Source organism: Pelobates fuscus, chromosome 5 (genome assembly GCF_036172605.1).
Source record: "Pelobates fuscus isolate aPelFus1 chromosome 5, aPelFus1.pri, whole genome shotgun sequence".
Classification (NCBI taxonomy): domain Eukaryota; kingdom Metazoa; phylum Chordata; class Amphibia; order Anura; family Pelobatidae; genus Pelobates; species Pelobates fuscus.
The window spans coordinates 64,111,676-64,127,259 of NC_086321.1; the positions used below are offsets into that span (position 1 = coordinate 64,111,676).

The 15,584-nt window shown below is 42.5% G+C and overlaps 1 protein-coding gene across 1 annotated transcript in view; it reads right to left on the reverse strand.

The window, feature by feature from the left end:
* The window catches only part of FECH (ferrochelatase), a 28,902-nt gene extending 27,253 nt beyond the window's left edge, over positions 1–1,649 (reverse strand). The window contains exon 1 of the mRNA XM_063456827.1: positions 1,397–1,649. Within this exon, the coding sequence (XP_063312897.1) occupies positions 1,397–1,457 (61 nt within the window). The 5' untranslated portion in view covers positions 1,458–1,649. The remainder of the gene's footprint in view (positions 1–1,396) is intronic.
* Between the last annotated feature and the right edge of the window lie 13,935 nt (positions 1,650–15,584).

Consider the following 15,584-nt stretch of genomic DNA (forward strand, 5'->3'; position numbering starts at 1 on the left):
CGCACCCCCCCACACACACACGCACCCCCCCACACACACACGCACCCCCCCACACACACATGCACCCCCCCACACACACACGCAATTGCCGTGTTGGCACGTTAAAGAAAAAAAAGTTGGCATGTATTGCGGTTTGGGCACTCAGGCTCACTGATATAGGATGACGTTATGGGGGGCTGGCACAGTATATTATATACATATAGTATGGCGTTATAGGTGGCAGGCACAGTATATACATATAGTATGGGGTTATGAGGGGCAGGCACAGTATATACATATAGTATGGGGTTATGGGGGGCAGGCACAGTATATACATATAGTATGGGGTTATGGGGGGCAGGCACAGTATATACATATAGTATGGGGGGGCAGGCACAGTATATACATATAGTATGGGGGGGCAGGCACAGTATATACATATAGTATGGGGGGGCAGGCACAGTATATACATATAGTATGGGGGGCAGGCACAGTATATACATATAGTATGGGGGGCAGGCACAGTATATACATATAGTATGGGGTTATGGGGGCAGGCACAGTATATACATATAGTATGGGGTTATGGGGGCAGGCACAGTATATACATATAGTATGGGGTTATGGGGGGCAGGCACAGTATATACATATAGTATGGGGTTATGGGGGGCAGGCACAGTATGCACATATAGTATGGGGTTATGGGGGGCAGGCACAGTATGCACATATAGTATGGGGTTATGGGGGGCAGGCACAGTATGCACATATAGTATGGGGTTATGGGGGGCAGGCACAGTATGCACATATAGTATGGGGTTATGGGGGGCAGGCACAGTATGCACATATAGTATGGGGTTATGGAGGGCAGGCACAGTATGCACATATAGTATGGGGTTATGGAGGGCAGGCACAGTATGCACATATAGTATGGGGTTATGGAGGGCAGGCACAGTATATTATATACATATAGTATGGGGCTATGGGGGGCAGGCACAGTATATTATATACATATAGTATGGAGTCTGGCACAGTATGCACTTTATATACATATAGTATGGCGTTATAGGGGGTTGGCACGGTATATACATATAGTATGGCGTTTTGGGGGGCAGGCACAGAGTGTGACATTATAGGAATTATACAATATTCTCCCATTGCATCACCGGTTAGTATGGTGTGGGTGTGGGTGTGTACAGACTGCTCACAATGCATTGAAGGTAAAGGTACTGGATACACACAGTTGGCAGGTGTTATGTACCAAGGATCGGCAAGTAGAAGGTCACTATCTGGTCATCAAGAAACTTGCGCCAGACTCAGAGGACATAGAGACCACCAGTGACCTCCCTCCCCATATAAACCCCCAGAAAGAGCACCGTCCTGTCCCTCCCACCATAGCCAAAACAAACTGAACACTTACTGTGAGCCAGCAGGCGATGTGCTGCTCTGAGGGCGGCCATGTTTGTGTTAAGTATAAACATTCCCTTGGACTCCAGCAGCTGAGTGAGAGGGTTCCCCAGCACTGCTTACACAAGCCTGAGCCTCACTCATACATATACAGCACATGGGCTGCACTCACTGTCAGAGGGCTGGCTCTCAGGATTACCACCTCCTCCTGGGCACTGCCCCCTGTGTCAATCATGGGACAGACAGCCATCTACTCCCTGCTTTACATGCCCATCTCACATGGTGTCAGCAGCAGCACGACAAGGAAAAGGACGGCAGAATGCTTCCTGCTTATAGATTTTATCCACCATCTGCTCTTATAGAGATCACTGAGCAGACTCACAAACAGGCTCATTCACAGGAAACTTGTTACAAACATTCCAAATTCTGAAAACAAAACTTGAAAGGTTATTCTTCTAAACTGTAGCAAACTGGAATCCAGATTAAGAAATGTAGGCTAAAATGTCCAGTTTAAGAGAATTGGGGAATATTTCCAAATCTGCTCCTGTTTTACATATTGTACTTTTTACATGAATTGCAGAAATCTAAATGGTTGATGCATAATATTACAAATTGTAGCTCCAACTCAATTATTATGATAAATAGCATTAATATAGTGCCAACATATTCTGCAGCGCTGTACAATTATAGAATGGGGATATTGACAGACACAAGAGGTGAGGAAGGGCCTACTCAAATGAGCATATAAACTATAGTCACAGTGCGGCTATTTTAGCTGAAATTCAATTTACAACTCAGCATTTAGGGAATAAACCGCAAAGGATTATTCATTAATGGAAAAACTCCAAGCACCATAACCACAATAGCGGTTATGATGCCAGGAGTGCTCTGGCACCCCCTATTGTAAGTAGTCAAACCATTTTAGAACAATTCAACTTCTTACCTGGGGTCTGCTGGGAGTTGCACACTTCCTCCATAGCAACCTTGAGACCAGCTAAAAGCTCTCTGCCTGAGCTGAGCCAGCAGTGCAGGGCTTAACCCATTTTCTGAAAGCTATCAGATGACATTGTCAGCCAATGAACTGGTCCTGCATTGCGGGTCTAATCGCAGCTAGTATGGTAAGGAGTTTCTGGCTCTGACCTGAGCTGAGAAGTCACCACTCATACTAAAATGGTTTGACTTTGTACAAAGCCGGAGTGGGGCACTCTGGCACCATAACCACTACAGCAACTTGCAGTGGTGATGGTGCTTAGAGTGTTATTTTACAGTGTGAATTGTCAGAATATAAAAATAAATTGCAAATAGTACACTACAATAGTTGAAATGGAAAAATTGTTGAAGTCCAGGTTGACGTTAAAGAGCCATTCTAAGCCAGCAGTTACATTGAAATAGACCTGTTTTGGCTTGTTTAGCACTTTCACACTTATTGCTAGTGGTGCATTATTTTATCTCTCCTCGGCATATTGTGGACTTGGAAACATCACAAAACTTGCCTTGAGGAGCATTTTGGGGAAACTGATTACTTTGATCTTTTGGTGTATCTTACTTCAGCCAAAGCCTTATCTGAGGGTTTCCCTTGCATTCATTGAATTTGATGTACACTAGAAAGGCTAGAGCCATTTAACGCCTGGAGTGCCATTCAGAAAGGAATACCCCAACTGTTTGACCAACCATAATACATTTTGACTACATTTTCACTTTACGATATAACACATTTTTCACAAGAATATCCCAGCTAACTTTATGTTTATAGCTGAATTTTCTTTGTGGAATGTTATATAACTTATGCATTGCAGATTATGTAAAATCTCTGAGTCAGCAAAGGGGAAGCAGTACTGACAGAAAATCTGTTGCTTGTAAGTTAGAACCAGCACTGACAGCACATGGAGAACGAGAATTATCTGTACTGTCGTCATATAAAACAGACAATATTTACTGCTGAATAAAAAAAACCGTAAAAATAAAGACAAAACAAAACTGATATGGTTTTAAAGTACACTCCTAGTACCAATCCTACTTTATATTATTAATGAAGTGGTTTTGGTGCATAGACAATGTATCAGAGAAACTGAAGCGTTTACACTTGGCCATAAACAAACCTCGTGTGGCAGTCAGAGGGACAGCCACTAGAGACAAAACCTCATTGAAAACTTTCCGTTATTGAAAGTTGTCACATTCAGCATCGTCTCACACACCATAATACCACCAAACTCTATGAATGCTTCTAATAGAGATGCATTGTATTCAATGCTTCTCTGTGAGAAACACTAATTGCTGAGTATTGTGATTGCACAGAAGTACAGTAGGTCCACAATGCTTCCCTGTGAGATGCATTGGATTGGACCAGTGATCATCTGGACACATGAGTTCAGAAGAGGAGAAATTGCAGCCGAGAGGAGACTGCCTGGTGCTGGATTATTTTAAAATGGGTGCGGGGGGAACTCACTAACATTACAATAAATAGAAACTTTTTTCAAATAAATTACATGTGAAATAGCAAACTGAGGTGTGGTTATACAAATGCAAAATGAGCAGTATTCTACATGAAATAATATGTATACTGTACAGTGAATACAATTAAAAGAATACTCTAAAAGTTCCATAACCACCAGAGCATGCTGTAGTTGTTGTTTTATTTATTTTTTTTGCAAGGAATGCCCCGACACTTTTCTAGTGTAAATTATCTAACTATTTGCTAAAGGGTTGACTTCTCACTTGTAATCCACCTGGTGTCACCACCTGGCTCTCTGCAGCTGGAAGCAGTCTCCAATGAGCTAAACCAGACAGTGCAGGGATTAGATCATTTGCTGAGAGTGATCAGCTTGTGCTCTTACTCATAGGCGTGCGCACGGGGTGTGCCAGGTGTGCCTGGGCACACCCTAATCCCCGCGGCACGCCTATGTTTTGAGACCGGCAGGGGAGATCTCAGGATCCCCCCTGTTGGTCCATGCAGAGTCGGCGCTATCCGAGCGCCGGCTCTGCTCTCAGCCTCCCCTCACCGGCTCACAGGCATGGAGGGAGGCAGGAGAGGACCTGGGGAGCTATTGCCAGCAGCTCCGCCGGGTTCCTCTCGCGAGCTCAGATCTCGCGTGAGTGAACTCTAGCCCTGCGGTTCACTCTCCACTGGACCACCAGGGATGGATGGCAGCAGCAGCAGGATCCCCCCTCCCAGGCATAAGGTCCGAAGGGAGGGGGGATAACTGATCTGCCCCCACCTCCACTGGACCACCAGGGAAGGCAGCAAGGAAGGATCCCCCCTCCCTACATAAAGTAAGAAGAGAGGGGGGATATTAAGTAATGTACCCCCACCTCCACCCCCCACAATCACCCACAGACATACACAGCACCCACAAACATACACAGCACCCACAGACATACACAGCACCCACACACATACACAGCACCCACAGACATACACAGCACCCACACACATACACAGCACCCACAGACATACACAGCACCCACACACATACACAGCACCCACACACATACACAGCATCCACTGACATACACAGCACCAACACACATACAGCACCCACACACATACACAGCACATACACACATACAGCACCCACAGACATACACAGCACCAACACACATACACAGCACCAACACACATACAACACCCACACACACATACAGCACCCTCACACACAGCACCCTCACAAACACACAGCACCCTCACACACATTACACAAACAGCACCCTCACACTCACACAGCACACTAACAGTACCCTCACAAACACAAACAGGACCCTAACAAACACACACACACACACAGCACACTACCAGTACCCTCACACACAAACAGCACCCTCACACACAGTACATTTACAGCACCCTCACAAGTGCACACACACACAAACAGCACCCTGACACACAGTACATTCACAGCACCCTCACAAGCACGCACACACAAACACCCTCACCCACATAGTACACTACCAGCACCCTCACACACACATCACACTAACAGCACTCACACACAGCTTTGTGTGTGTGTGTGTGTGTATATATGTGTGTATATATATATACATATATACATACATACATATACACATATATATATATATATATATATATATACACCACGTGTGCTTGTGCTTTAGGGTGCACACCCTAATGCAATAGGCTGCGCACGCCTATGCTCTTACTAGTGAGCAAATATGTAAATTAAAATTAAACTTAGAAATCCACAACCCTGTATCCTGCAACAGGGCACTCCATCTGAACATCCTGTCAACCATTGCTATAAGATCTGCCTTTTGCGCCTGACAGACAAAAGGGGGGAAATCAATGAAACAATCGTTCTATTTTCTGACTTCATTTGCAAAATAATCTTTGCCAAAGATTTGCCTTGTCCAGAGTAGTATTTGATGTAACTTGAAACATTATAAGCACCCAAACAAGTTCATCTCAATGAAGTGGTCTGGGAGCAGTACCCCTGTCTGTTTAACTCTGCAGTGCAACATTTCAGAGTTAAGTCCCCCTCTAGTGGCTGTTTTCCAGACAGCCACTATAGGTACTTCTTAATTCCTAACGTTGTGAAGTGACGTTGAACGTCCTAATACTTTGCATGAGGACACCTAACGTCTTCAAACGCCCTATAAAAATAATTCAATGTATTCCGATGGGGAAGCTTTTATATGCGCACATGCGCATTATGTCCATAATCGCCATGATGTCACATGAGGAGGAGACCTAGCCAGCTCTGAGGTAGCCTCGGCAAAGGAAAGAGATAACTGTGAAAAATTATTTTTAACCATTTCAAGATCGGAGGTGAGGGGACCTATTAAGTTAGGGACAGGGAACACGGTAGTGTTCCTTTAATGTAAATCTAAAAGAAAATGGTGTGCATCATAAAATACATAAACAGATCAATCAATATTTTATTCAGTGACATAGATCCTAATGGACTGTATGTAGGAGAGTCAGGGGTTCCATATATACAAAAAAATTGTGAAAGTGTTTCCCAATAGAACATCTTTCTTCTAAATTGCCAAATATTGTTTTTACAGCACTACAACACTGTGATATTGTGGGAGGTATGCTTCCATTTGAACAGAATGTTTTGCATCCCAAAGCTTGAACATTAAACATGCATTTATTAGTACCAAGAGGTACAGTGCCCTTCACTAATATTGCCACGTTTGGTAAATATGAGAAAAGACAGCTGTAAAAAAATCTTTATGATTTAACCTTTTGTTAAAAAAATATACAAAATCTCTCTCTCCGCAATAAGCTTCTAAAATCCCAAATTAAAACCTATGGTATATAAACACAGGGTATGTATTGGGAAGATCTATCTTTTCATATTGATTTTCAATTTTATCCCTGAAGAGTGACCATTGTTTAATTATGTATTTATTTATTTTTTGTATGCCCTTGGTTTTTGTTTGTTATGTTTGTGGAAGTATCTTTGATTTTTAAGCATATACAGTTGCAAGAAAAAGTATGTGAACCCTTTGGAATGATATGGATTTCTGCACAAATTGGTCATAAAATGTGATCTGATCATCATCTAAGTCACAACAATAGACAATCACAGTCTGCTTAAACTAATAACACACAAAGAATGAAATGTTGCCATGTTTTTTATTGAACACATCATGTAAACATTCACAGTGTAGGTGGAAAAAGTATGTGAACCCCTAGACTAATGGCATCTCCAAGAGCTAATTGTGAGATGTCAGCCAATCAATGAGATGAGATTGGAGGTGTTGGTTACAGCTGCCCTGCCCTATAAAAAACACACACCAGTGCTGGGTTTGCTTTTCACAAGAAGTATTGCCTGATGTGAATGATGCCTCGCACAAAAGAGCTCTCAGAAGACCTACGATTAAGAATTGCTGACTTGCATAAAGCTTGAAAGGGTTATAAAAGTATCTCCAAAAGCCTTGCTGTTCATCAGTCCACGGTAAGACAAATTGTCTATGAATGGAGAAAGTTCAGCACTGCTGCTACTCTCCCTAGGAGTGGCCATCCTGTAAAGATGACTGCAAGAGCACAGCGCAGACTGCTCAATGAGGTTAAGAAGAATCCTAGAGTGACAGCTAAAGACTTACAAAAGTCACTGGCAAATGCTAACATCCCTGTTAGCGAATCTACAATACATAAAACACTAAACAAGAATGGATTTAATGGGAGGATACCACAGAAGAAGCCACTGCTGTCCAAACAAAACATTGCTGCACGTTTACAGTTTGCACAAGAGCACCTGGATGTTCCACAGCAGTACTGGCAAAATATTTGGTGGACAGATGAATCCAAAGTTGAGTTGTTTGGAAGAAACACACTACACTATGTGTGGCGAAAAAGAGGCACAGCACACCAACATCAAAACCTCATCCCATCATGGTTTGGGGCTGCTTTGTTGCGTCAGGGTCTGGACGGATTGCTATCATCGAAGGAAAAATTAAATCCAAAGTTTATCAAAACATTTTGCGGGAGAACTTAAGGCCATCTGTCTACCAGTTGAAGCTTAACAGAAGATGGATGTTGCAACAGGACAATGACCCAAAGCATAGAAATAAATCAACAACAGAATGGCTTAAACAGAAGAAAATACGCCTTCTGAAGTGGCCCAGTCAGAGTCCTGACCTCAACCCGATTGAAATGCTGTGGCATGACCTCAAGAAAGCGATTCACACCAGACATCCCAAGAATATTGCTGAACTGAAACAGTTCTGTAAAGAGGAATGGTCAAGAATTACTCCTGACTGTTGTGCACATCTGATCTGCAACTAAAGGGAAACGTTTGGTTGAAGTTATTGCTGCCAAAGGAGGTTCAACCAGTTATTAAATCCAAGGGTTCACATACTTTTTCCACCTGCACTGTGAATGTTTACATTGTGTGTTCAATAAAAACATGGCAACATTTCATTCTTTGTGCATTCTTTGTGCAGAAATCCATATCATTCCAAAGGGTTCACATACTTTTTCTTGCAACTGTATATTAATATCTGACATGCATAATAATAGTGCTGAGATTGTTAGGCTTGATCTGGATGTCAAATTTTGTACCCTTGATCATACATACTTGCCTGATACTTGCTTGTTTTTTGTACATTTAAAAAGCTAATAAAAAGCAAATATAAATATATATATATATATATATATATATATATATACAAAAATACTCCGCTTTCATGGATAGCAAACACAACACAGGTTTATAAAAAAAAAAATATGTGTGCCACAATCATCGGCACCCTTTTAGTCAATACTTTGTGCTACCTCCCTTTGTCAAGATAACTGCTCTGAATTTTCTCCTATAATGCCTGATGAGGTTTGAGAGAATATATGGCAAGGAATCTGAGACCATTCCTACATACAGAATCTCTCCAGATCCTTCAAATTTAGAGATTGACGCTGATGGACTCTGCTCTTCAGTTCTCCCCACAGGTTTTCTATGGGGTTCAAGTCACGGGACTGGAAAGGCCGTGGCAAGACCTTGCTTTTGTGGTCTGTAAATCTTTATTGTGTTGATTTTAGTGTACATTTTGGATCATTGTTCTGCTGGAAGATCCAACCACGGCCCATTTTAAGCATTCTGACAGAGGAAGTCAGGGGTTCATTTAATAGTTTAAAATAATTAATACACCCCAAAAATGGTAGCACACACGAATACCTAATACAAGGTGTTGCAATCAAGTCGAACTGAGCAATCTAAAAGATACAAACAAGAACACAGTTCTTACTGTATACATAAAACATATAAGCACACAAAAAGAGTGCAACGCACACAGTAGAGAGCCATATCAGGCTCTATAGCAGAATCTCCAGGGTGCCTATACAGGCTTCGGGGTAGAATTTGAAGAGACCAATGTGTCCAAGGTGGATATAAAAACATATATTTATTGGAACATTAAAAGGGACACAGGGTAAGCAGTGTCAAAATAAAGTGGAATAAAATTACAGTTACATAGGCTGAAAAGAGACATGTGTCCATCAAGTTCAGCCTTCCTCATATTTGTTTTTTGCTGTTGATCCAAAAGAAGGCAAAAAAACCCAGTTTGAGGCACTTCCAATTTGCAACAAACTAGGAAAAAAAATCCCTCTTGACCCCAGAATGGCAGTCAGATTAATACTTGGATCAATTTACCCTACATTGAAAAATTATAAGCAGCAGACGTGTTTTGACCGTCTCAGGGGTCTTCCTCAATGCTGACTTGCCTTTTCATAGTTCGTTGTTAAATACCCCTAGTATTGCTGAGATCCAAAACAGATAAGTTCTAGGTATGACATCATATCCAGTATAGTCCGATACATCATCATCTCGCGTCCCACAAGTGTATTATAGCTGCACAACAGTAATAGCGTCATATACGGCTGTAATGTCCCGAAGTGTGGGCTAAAGTGCACAAATCTCATATTACTCAAGGGAAAAAAATAGGAAACATATCAGAAAAAAAAGTATAATAGTTAGAGATTGCCAAAATTGAGCATATAAATAAAGGATATTGTGATTTAAGAAGAATAGATTTTCAATAGATGCTCATTCCTGGCTAATCATGGCAGCATCACTTATGGGTAGCTCCCCCCTTAGCAGTCACAGGACAGGAATTAATTAGATTAACCCCTTAAGGACCAAACTTCTGAAATAAAAGGGAATCATGACATGTCACACATGTCATGTGTCCTTAAGGGGTTAATTAATTAATTAATTAGACCTATGGTATAAAGAGTCCCTACTCCCCTTACACCACAGTCTTTTTTCTTGTCCTTAGCAGGTTCTACAGGACTTTTTACATTTTATTTTATGGCCACCTTCCTGCGTTTGTCGTGGGTTCGTTCCAAATGAAGTTCAGCCTCTCTTCATTTGAAGGACCCAGTAAACAGCCTGCATGAGCAGGACTAACTGGGTCAGGTTCAGAGTAAGTACTGAACTGCTGCGTGGGATATATGTCTGTGTTCTGAGGGAGACACTGTTCCTAATTGTCATGGGGTTGGTTATCCTTAAAAATTCCCCCTGGTTCTTGGAGTGCCCCTAGTAATTGGGGTCAAAATCCCCCCCTTACCTTGTTGGCAGTACTTTCGAATCCATACTGCAGTCATCCTGAGGGATGGTTTTGTGTGCTCAGTTGGTTTGGAATTCAGATCTGTTTTCCCTGGATTGCCTCCTGGGGGCATGCTGGGAGTAGCTGTCCCTGTGGAGGCTGTCTCTGGCTTTCAGGGGGTCCAGCGTTGTGGTGGACCGCGGTATGCGTTCCAGCCGCGGTATTGGCGAACCCGGAAGTGCCTCGCGTCGACCGCAAGGCTTGGAACGCATGGCGTGCGTTCCAGTGTTCTGCGCATGCGCGGACCGGACGCGGCGATATTTAAACAGGGGAAGACTGACACTTGCCTGTGCGCTGTGTCAGCTGTTCAGAGTGTCTGATTTGTGGTCTGAATGTTCGCCGGTTCTCCTGTTCTGCTGTCTCCTGGCTGCCTGGAGTGTTTTTTCTGCAGTTATGAGGTAGGATTGCCTGTTTTTTATGTTTTATTGCTGGGAACTTTGGGTTTGCTTGCCAGTTTGGTTTTGAATTCTTGGGAATTGTGTTTTTTCATTTTTCCTTTATTCCTTTTGTAGTATGGATTCTCCCTCTGCCTCTGCTAGATCCCTCTCTAGAAAACATAGGTGAGCCATTTGTTTTTTAAAGGGGGGTTGTTAAAAAGAGTGCCATACTGAGCCTGTAATATATGTTATATATGGCTTTCTTTCAGCCCCAGCAAACAATTGGATTCTCCAGCAAGAAAATCCAGGGACAAGACCAATAAATGCATCAATTGTTCGTCACCAGCTCCACATGGAAGGAACCTTTGCAGGGAATGCTTGTCGGAAGCGGCTAATGTCCCCAGTAAAGCTTCTCCGCAGGACGACCTTAAACTTTGGATTTCCCGTGCTATTGCTGAGGGCTTTAAGTCTACCACGGGATGTGGTGTTCCTCCTAGGAGACGCAGAGCGGAACCTCAGTCTTCCAGCTCTGGAGAGGATCCTGACCTGTGGGAGGTCTCGGATGAGGGGGAGGAGGAAGTTGAATATGCCTCCAGGTCTCTGGACTCAAAATCTATCGATAGACTTATTACCCTCCTCAGAGACACTCTTAGCCTCACGGAAGAAAAATCTGAATTGAGAGAGGCTGACAGGTTTTTTGAGGACTTGAAACCTAATAGACCAGCGTTCCCGGTACATTCCTCAATTAGGGACATGCTCCTTCAGGAATGGAATAAGCCGGAAAGGAAGTCCATCTTGAAAAACAAATTCACAAGGATTTATCCTTATTCTGCCATGGACTGCTGCCTATGGAATTCGGTTCCCAAGGTTGATGCTGCAGTGATCCATATGGCTAAAAAGACTGCGCTCCCTATAGACTCCATGGCGTACTTGAGGGATCCTATGGAAAAGCGTATGAATGGAGATCTGATTAAAGCCTATTTGGCGCTGGGCTCCGCCCTTCATCCGGCAGTAGCGCTGACCACTTTCTCCAGGGCCTTGATAGTTTGGCTCACTAATTTGGAGGAGGACATTGGTCAAGGTGTCCGTAGAGAACATCTCCTGGAGAGTCTCAAGGACTTGAGCCTTGCTACTGAATTTTGCTCAGAAGCCTCCCTGGACATCACTCGCATGATTGCCAAAAGTATGGCCCTGTCCGTGGCCTCCAGAAGGGCCTTATGGCTTCATTCCTGGGGGGCGGACTATGCCTCCAAGGCGTCCTTGTGTGGTCTTCCTTTCCAGGGGGATCTCCTGTTTGGTAAGATTCTGGAAGATGCTATTCAAAAAGCTGCCGATGGGAAAAAAGCGTTTTTGCCACAAGTAAGCAGAAATAGTTTTTCCTCCTCCTGGAAAACTAAGCGATTCACGGATCGGTCCTTTCGGGACAGCAGAAGCTACAAACCCGGAAGGGAGTATTCCAGGAATTCTTCGTGGAAGTCCTTCTCTCACTCTTCATCCAATAAGGCTTCCAGAGGTAGAGGTGCCAGAACCTCCGGTAAGACCTTCTGAAGGTCCTCGGGCCCATCCGGGTATGGTGGGAGGAAGACTGAAGTTCTTTTACCCGGTATGGGCCGCAAATGTCACGTCCATCATAAAAGAGGGCTACAGGATGGAATTTTCTTCTCGCCCAAATACTGCTCTCTTCAGAAAATCAAGAGTGTCGGCAGGTGTCAAACGAAGGGCCATGAGGACATGCATTTCCACTCTTCTGGAACAAAAGGTGTTGGAGGAAGTCCCTACACACGAAAGGTTCCGGGGGATTTATTCCACAGTGTTTTTGGCCCCAAAACCCCATGGAAAGTGGCGTCTCATCCTGAACCTGAAAGGAGTAAACTCCATGCTAGATGTAAGGACATTCAAAATGTCCTTACAGACAATCCTAATTGGCAGTATACTCAACCCGAAACATGACAAAATGGTGGGAATCAACGGATTCTTCAGAGTACTGAAGTCTTCCTGAGCGCCAGATAAAGTCCCAAGGCATCTGGTTCTCCAGCTGCTGAGCGGGAAAGACAAGTCTGCGGTGCTGGCGGCAGTCAGAGACCTCATGCCATACAAGTTTGAGGACATGTCCCTCACTTTCTTCCCGAATCTGTCAGGGAGCACGCTAGCATGGAGAAGATCGCTCCGGCCATTTACCTCTCTGCTCAGACAATGGCGAATACTATACCAATGGCGACAGTCTCGCACCATAACGATCCAGCAAGACGGAACCAAGCACCAGATACACAATCTTGCGAAAGCTGCAGCCATATTGTCCATCCTCAACTTACCTCCAGACGCCCTGACACCTAACGGAGCCGAGGTGGCAGTCTACATCAGCACCGCTGGAATCCAGAGACAGTGATTCTATTCTCCCCCGATGGCTGAACACGGGTGGAAACGCAGCGGTCAAGACCTGAGGAGGGTATTGAGACGGACAGTCACCATACTATAGCCCTCAGATACTGCCAAGGCTAGTAAAGTTAACTCTGCTAATGTTTAATTTTGGTTAACACCTTTGTTACAATTTTATAAGTTTTGCTTTCATCTAGCACATAACACTCGAGAGCTCACACACTTAAAGCTCACAACCCGCTCGACTGCCAACTAGGAGCTAACAATAATCCCCCACACACATACACCTTCTGAGACCAGGGAGCACACAATACGAGCATGGATAACACTAGAGGCACACAATAGATAAGTACTAACCCACTCCGGAACAAACACTAACAAGGACATGGGACACACTGGGACACACTGGCACAATATTGTAAGACCATGGTTTAAGCACATCGGAGACACCCAATAACACCCGGAGGCAGGCTACTCGACGTGGAACCAACACCACATATAGCCTGATATATAAGTTAAAACAACTAAACGACAATAAATAAAAATAAAAATGTGCTGTTCATATGCATGCCATATCACTGATAACCTGACTGTTTATACTACGATTGGTATAGCTATTGTGACATACAGACCTGGTTTGTTACTATGTGCACAATATAGATAAAAAATTAAAAAAACAAAACAAAAAAAACCATCTTTAATATGAAACGATTGCCCTGTAACGAAAGATTTAAAAGATAGAATGGTCTCCTTTTTATGACTCGTGTTCTGACATCCTAAGCAAAGTTTACAAGGGTAAAAACAGATTTTTGATTTAAAACATTACTAGATTTTTTTTATTTTATTATTCTTTATTTTTGCAGTGCTAGATTTTTTTAAGTTTACTAAAGCTCCTAACCAAATTTTGTTTTACGTTATTAGCCCATCTACATATGATATTTGGTTTCTTCCCAATTATATTCTTAAGATCATCATCCATTTTTAAAATATGAATTTGGTTTGACTGACTGTTAAAATCCAAAATAATGGGGGTGAATTTATTATTGTTTCTATTATCCTTTTGCGTTGGATGTTTATCTTTATTTTTGTTCAAAATTTGGTCCCTTTGTAATGACTGGACTTCCTTTAATTGTTGATCCAAACTATTCAAATCATAATTTTTTTCCAGAAACTGTACTTTTGAAAAATTGGCTTGTGTATTAAATTATTTGTTATCGCTACAGTTCTTTAAAATTCTCATAGACTGTCCCTTAGGTATTTTTTTTTAACCAGGATCTAAAAAATGTGCCCCTTCGTTACTATATCCGCTTGTTAAAACAATAATTTTCTTATTATTGTTTAAAATGGATAAAAAAATGTTTGAGGGAATCACAATCTCCCTTCCAGATAAAAAATATATCGTCGATATATCTGTGATAGTGGACCAGGTTCACGCTCCAGCCATTTTCCCCTGAGAGGAAAGATTCCTCCCAGTGCGGCATAAAATGGTTGACATAACTAGACCAAAAGGCTTTATTTCGGTTTCATTTGACCATAGAACCCTGATCCAATTTGAAGTTCCAGTAGTATCTGGCAAGCTGAAGACTCTTAACTTTGTTTTTGGATGAGAGTACAAGCTGTTATCTGAAACCCTTTCAAACAACTCGTAGTACTGTTGGTGACATTTCGGAGATTATCTGACCCCAAAATGCAACAAACTTCTTTAATTCTACAGGTGTGATATTTGGAGATTTGTTGACCACTGGGGCCATCCTCTTCACAGTATGTTGAGATAATATAGATTATAGACACACCTTCTCTTCCAGGTTGATTCATATATTGGTCTAATCCATTGAGATTAATGACTAAGTGAATACTAAAATGTAAAATATTAATGGGAATATACTTCAAATAGATTTTTCTCATATGAGCTCATAGGGGTTCCAATATTTATATATTTATTTTAAACCTGTGTTTGCAATTGTTTGATATCGATTATTTTTGAACAAAAAGTTAAACAAAGGCAATTTTTTTTCACAACTTTCTTTGGTCATATTTCCCAAGGGATGTTAGTGGAGGGCCACCCCCACAGCTATGTCCCAATTCTACTACTTGCAGTTGCACCATTTCATTCACGGTCTCCTTTCAGGAAAACCTTTGCAGGCCTTTTATGCTTTTTGAGAAATCATGCACCTTAGGGGAGCGCCTTCATCAAGGTATTTCTGAGCTATGCAAGTTGCTCCTGGCTAATGATCCTCTTCCGCCATTCAGATCCATGTGCCGCTGGGAGGGTGCACAGGGGTGGGTTTTCAGTAAAGAACGGGTGGATAATTATTTTTTTTAATTCTGAACCTTCAGATTACCATCTTTAGGAAAATACAGGCAACAAACTACAAGCTTCTCTCAAAG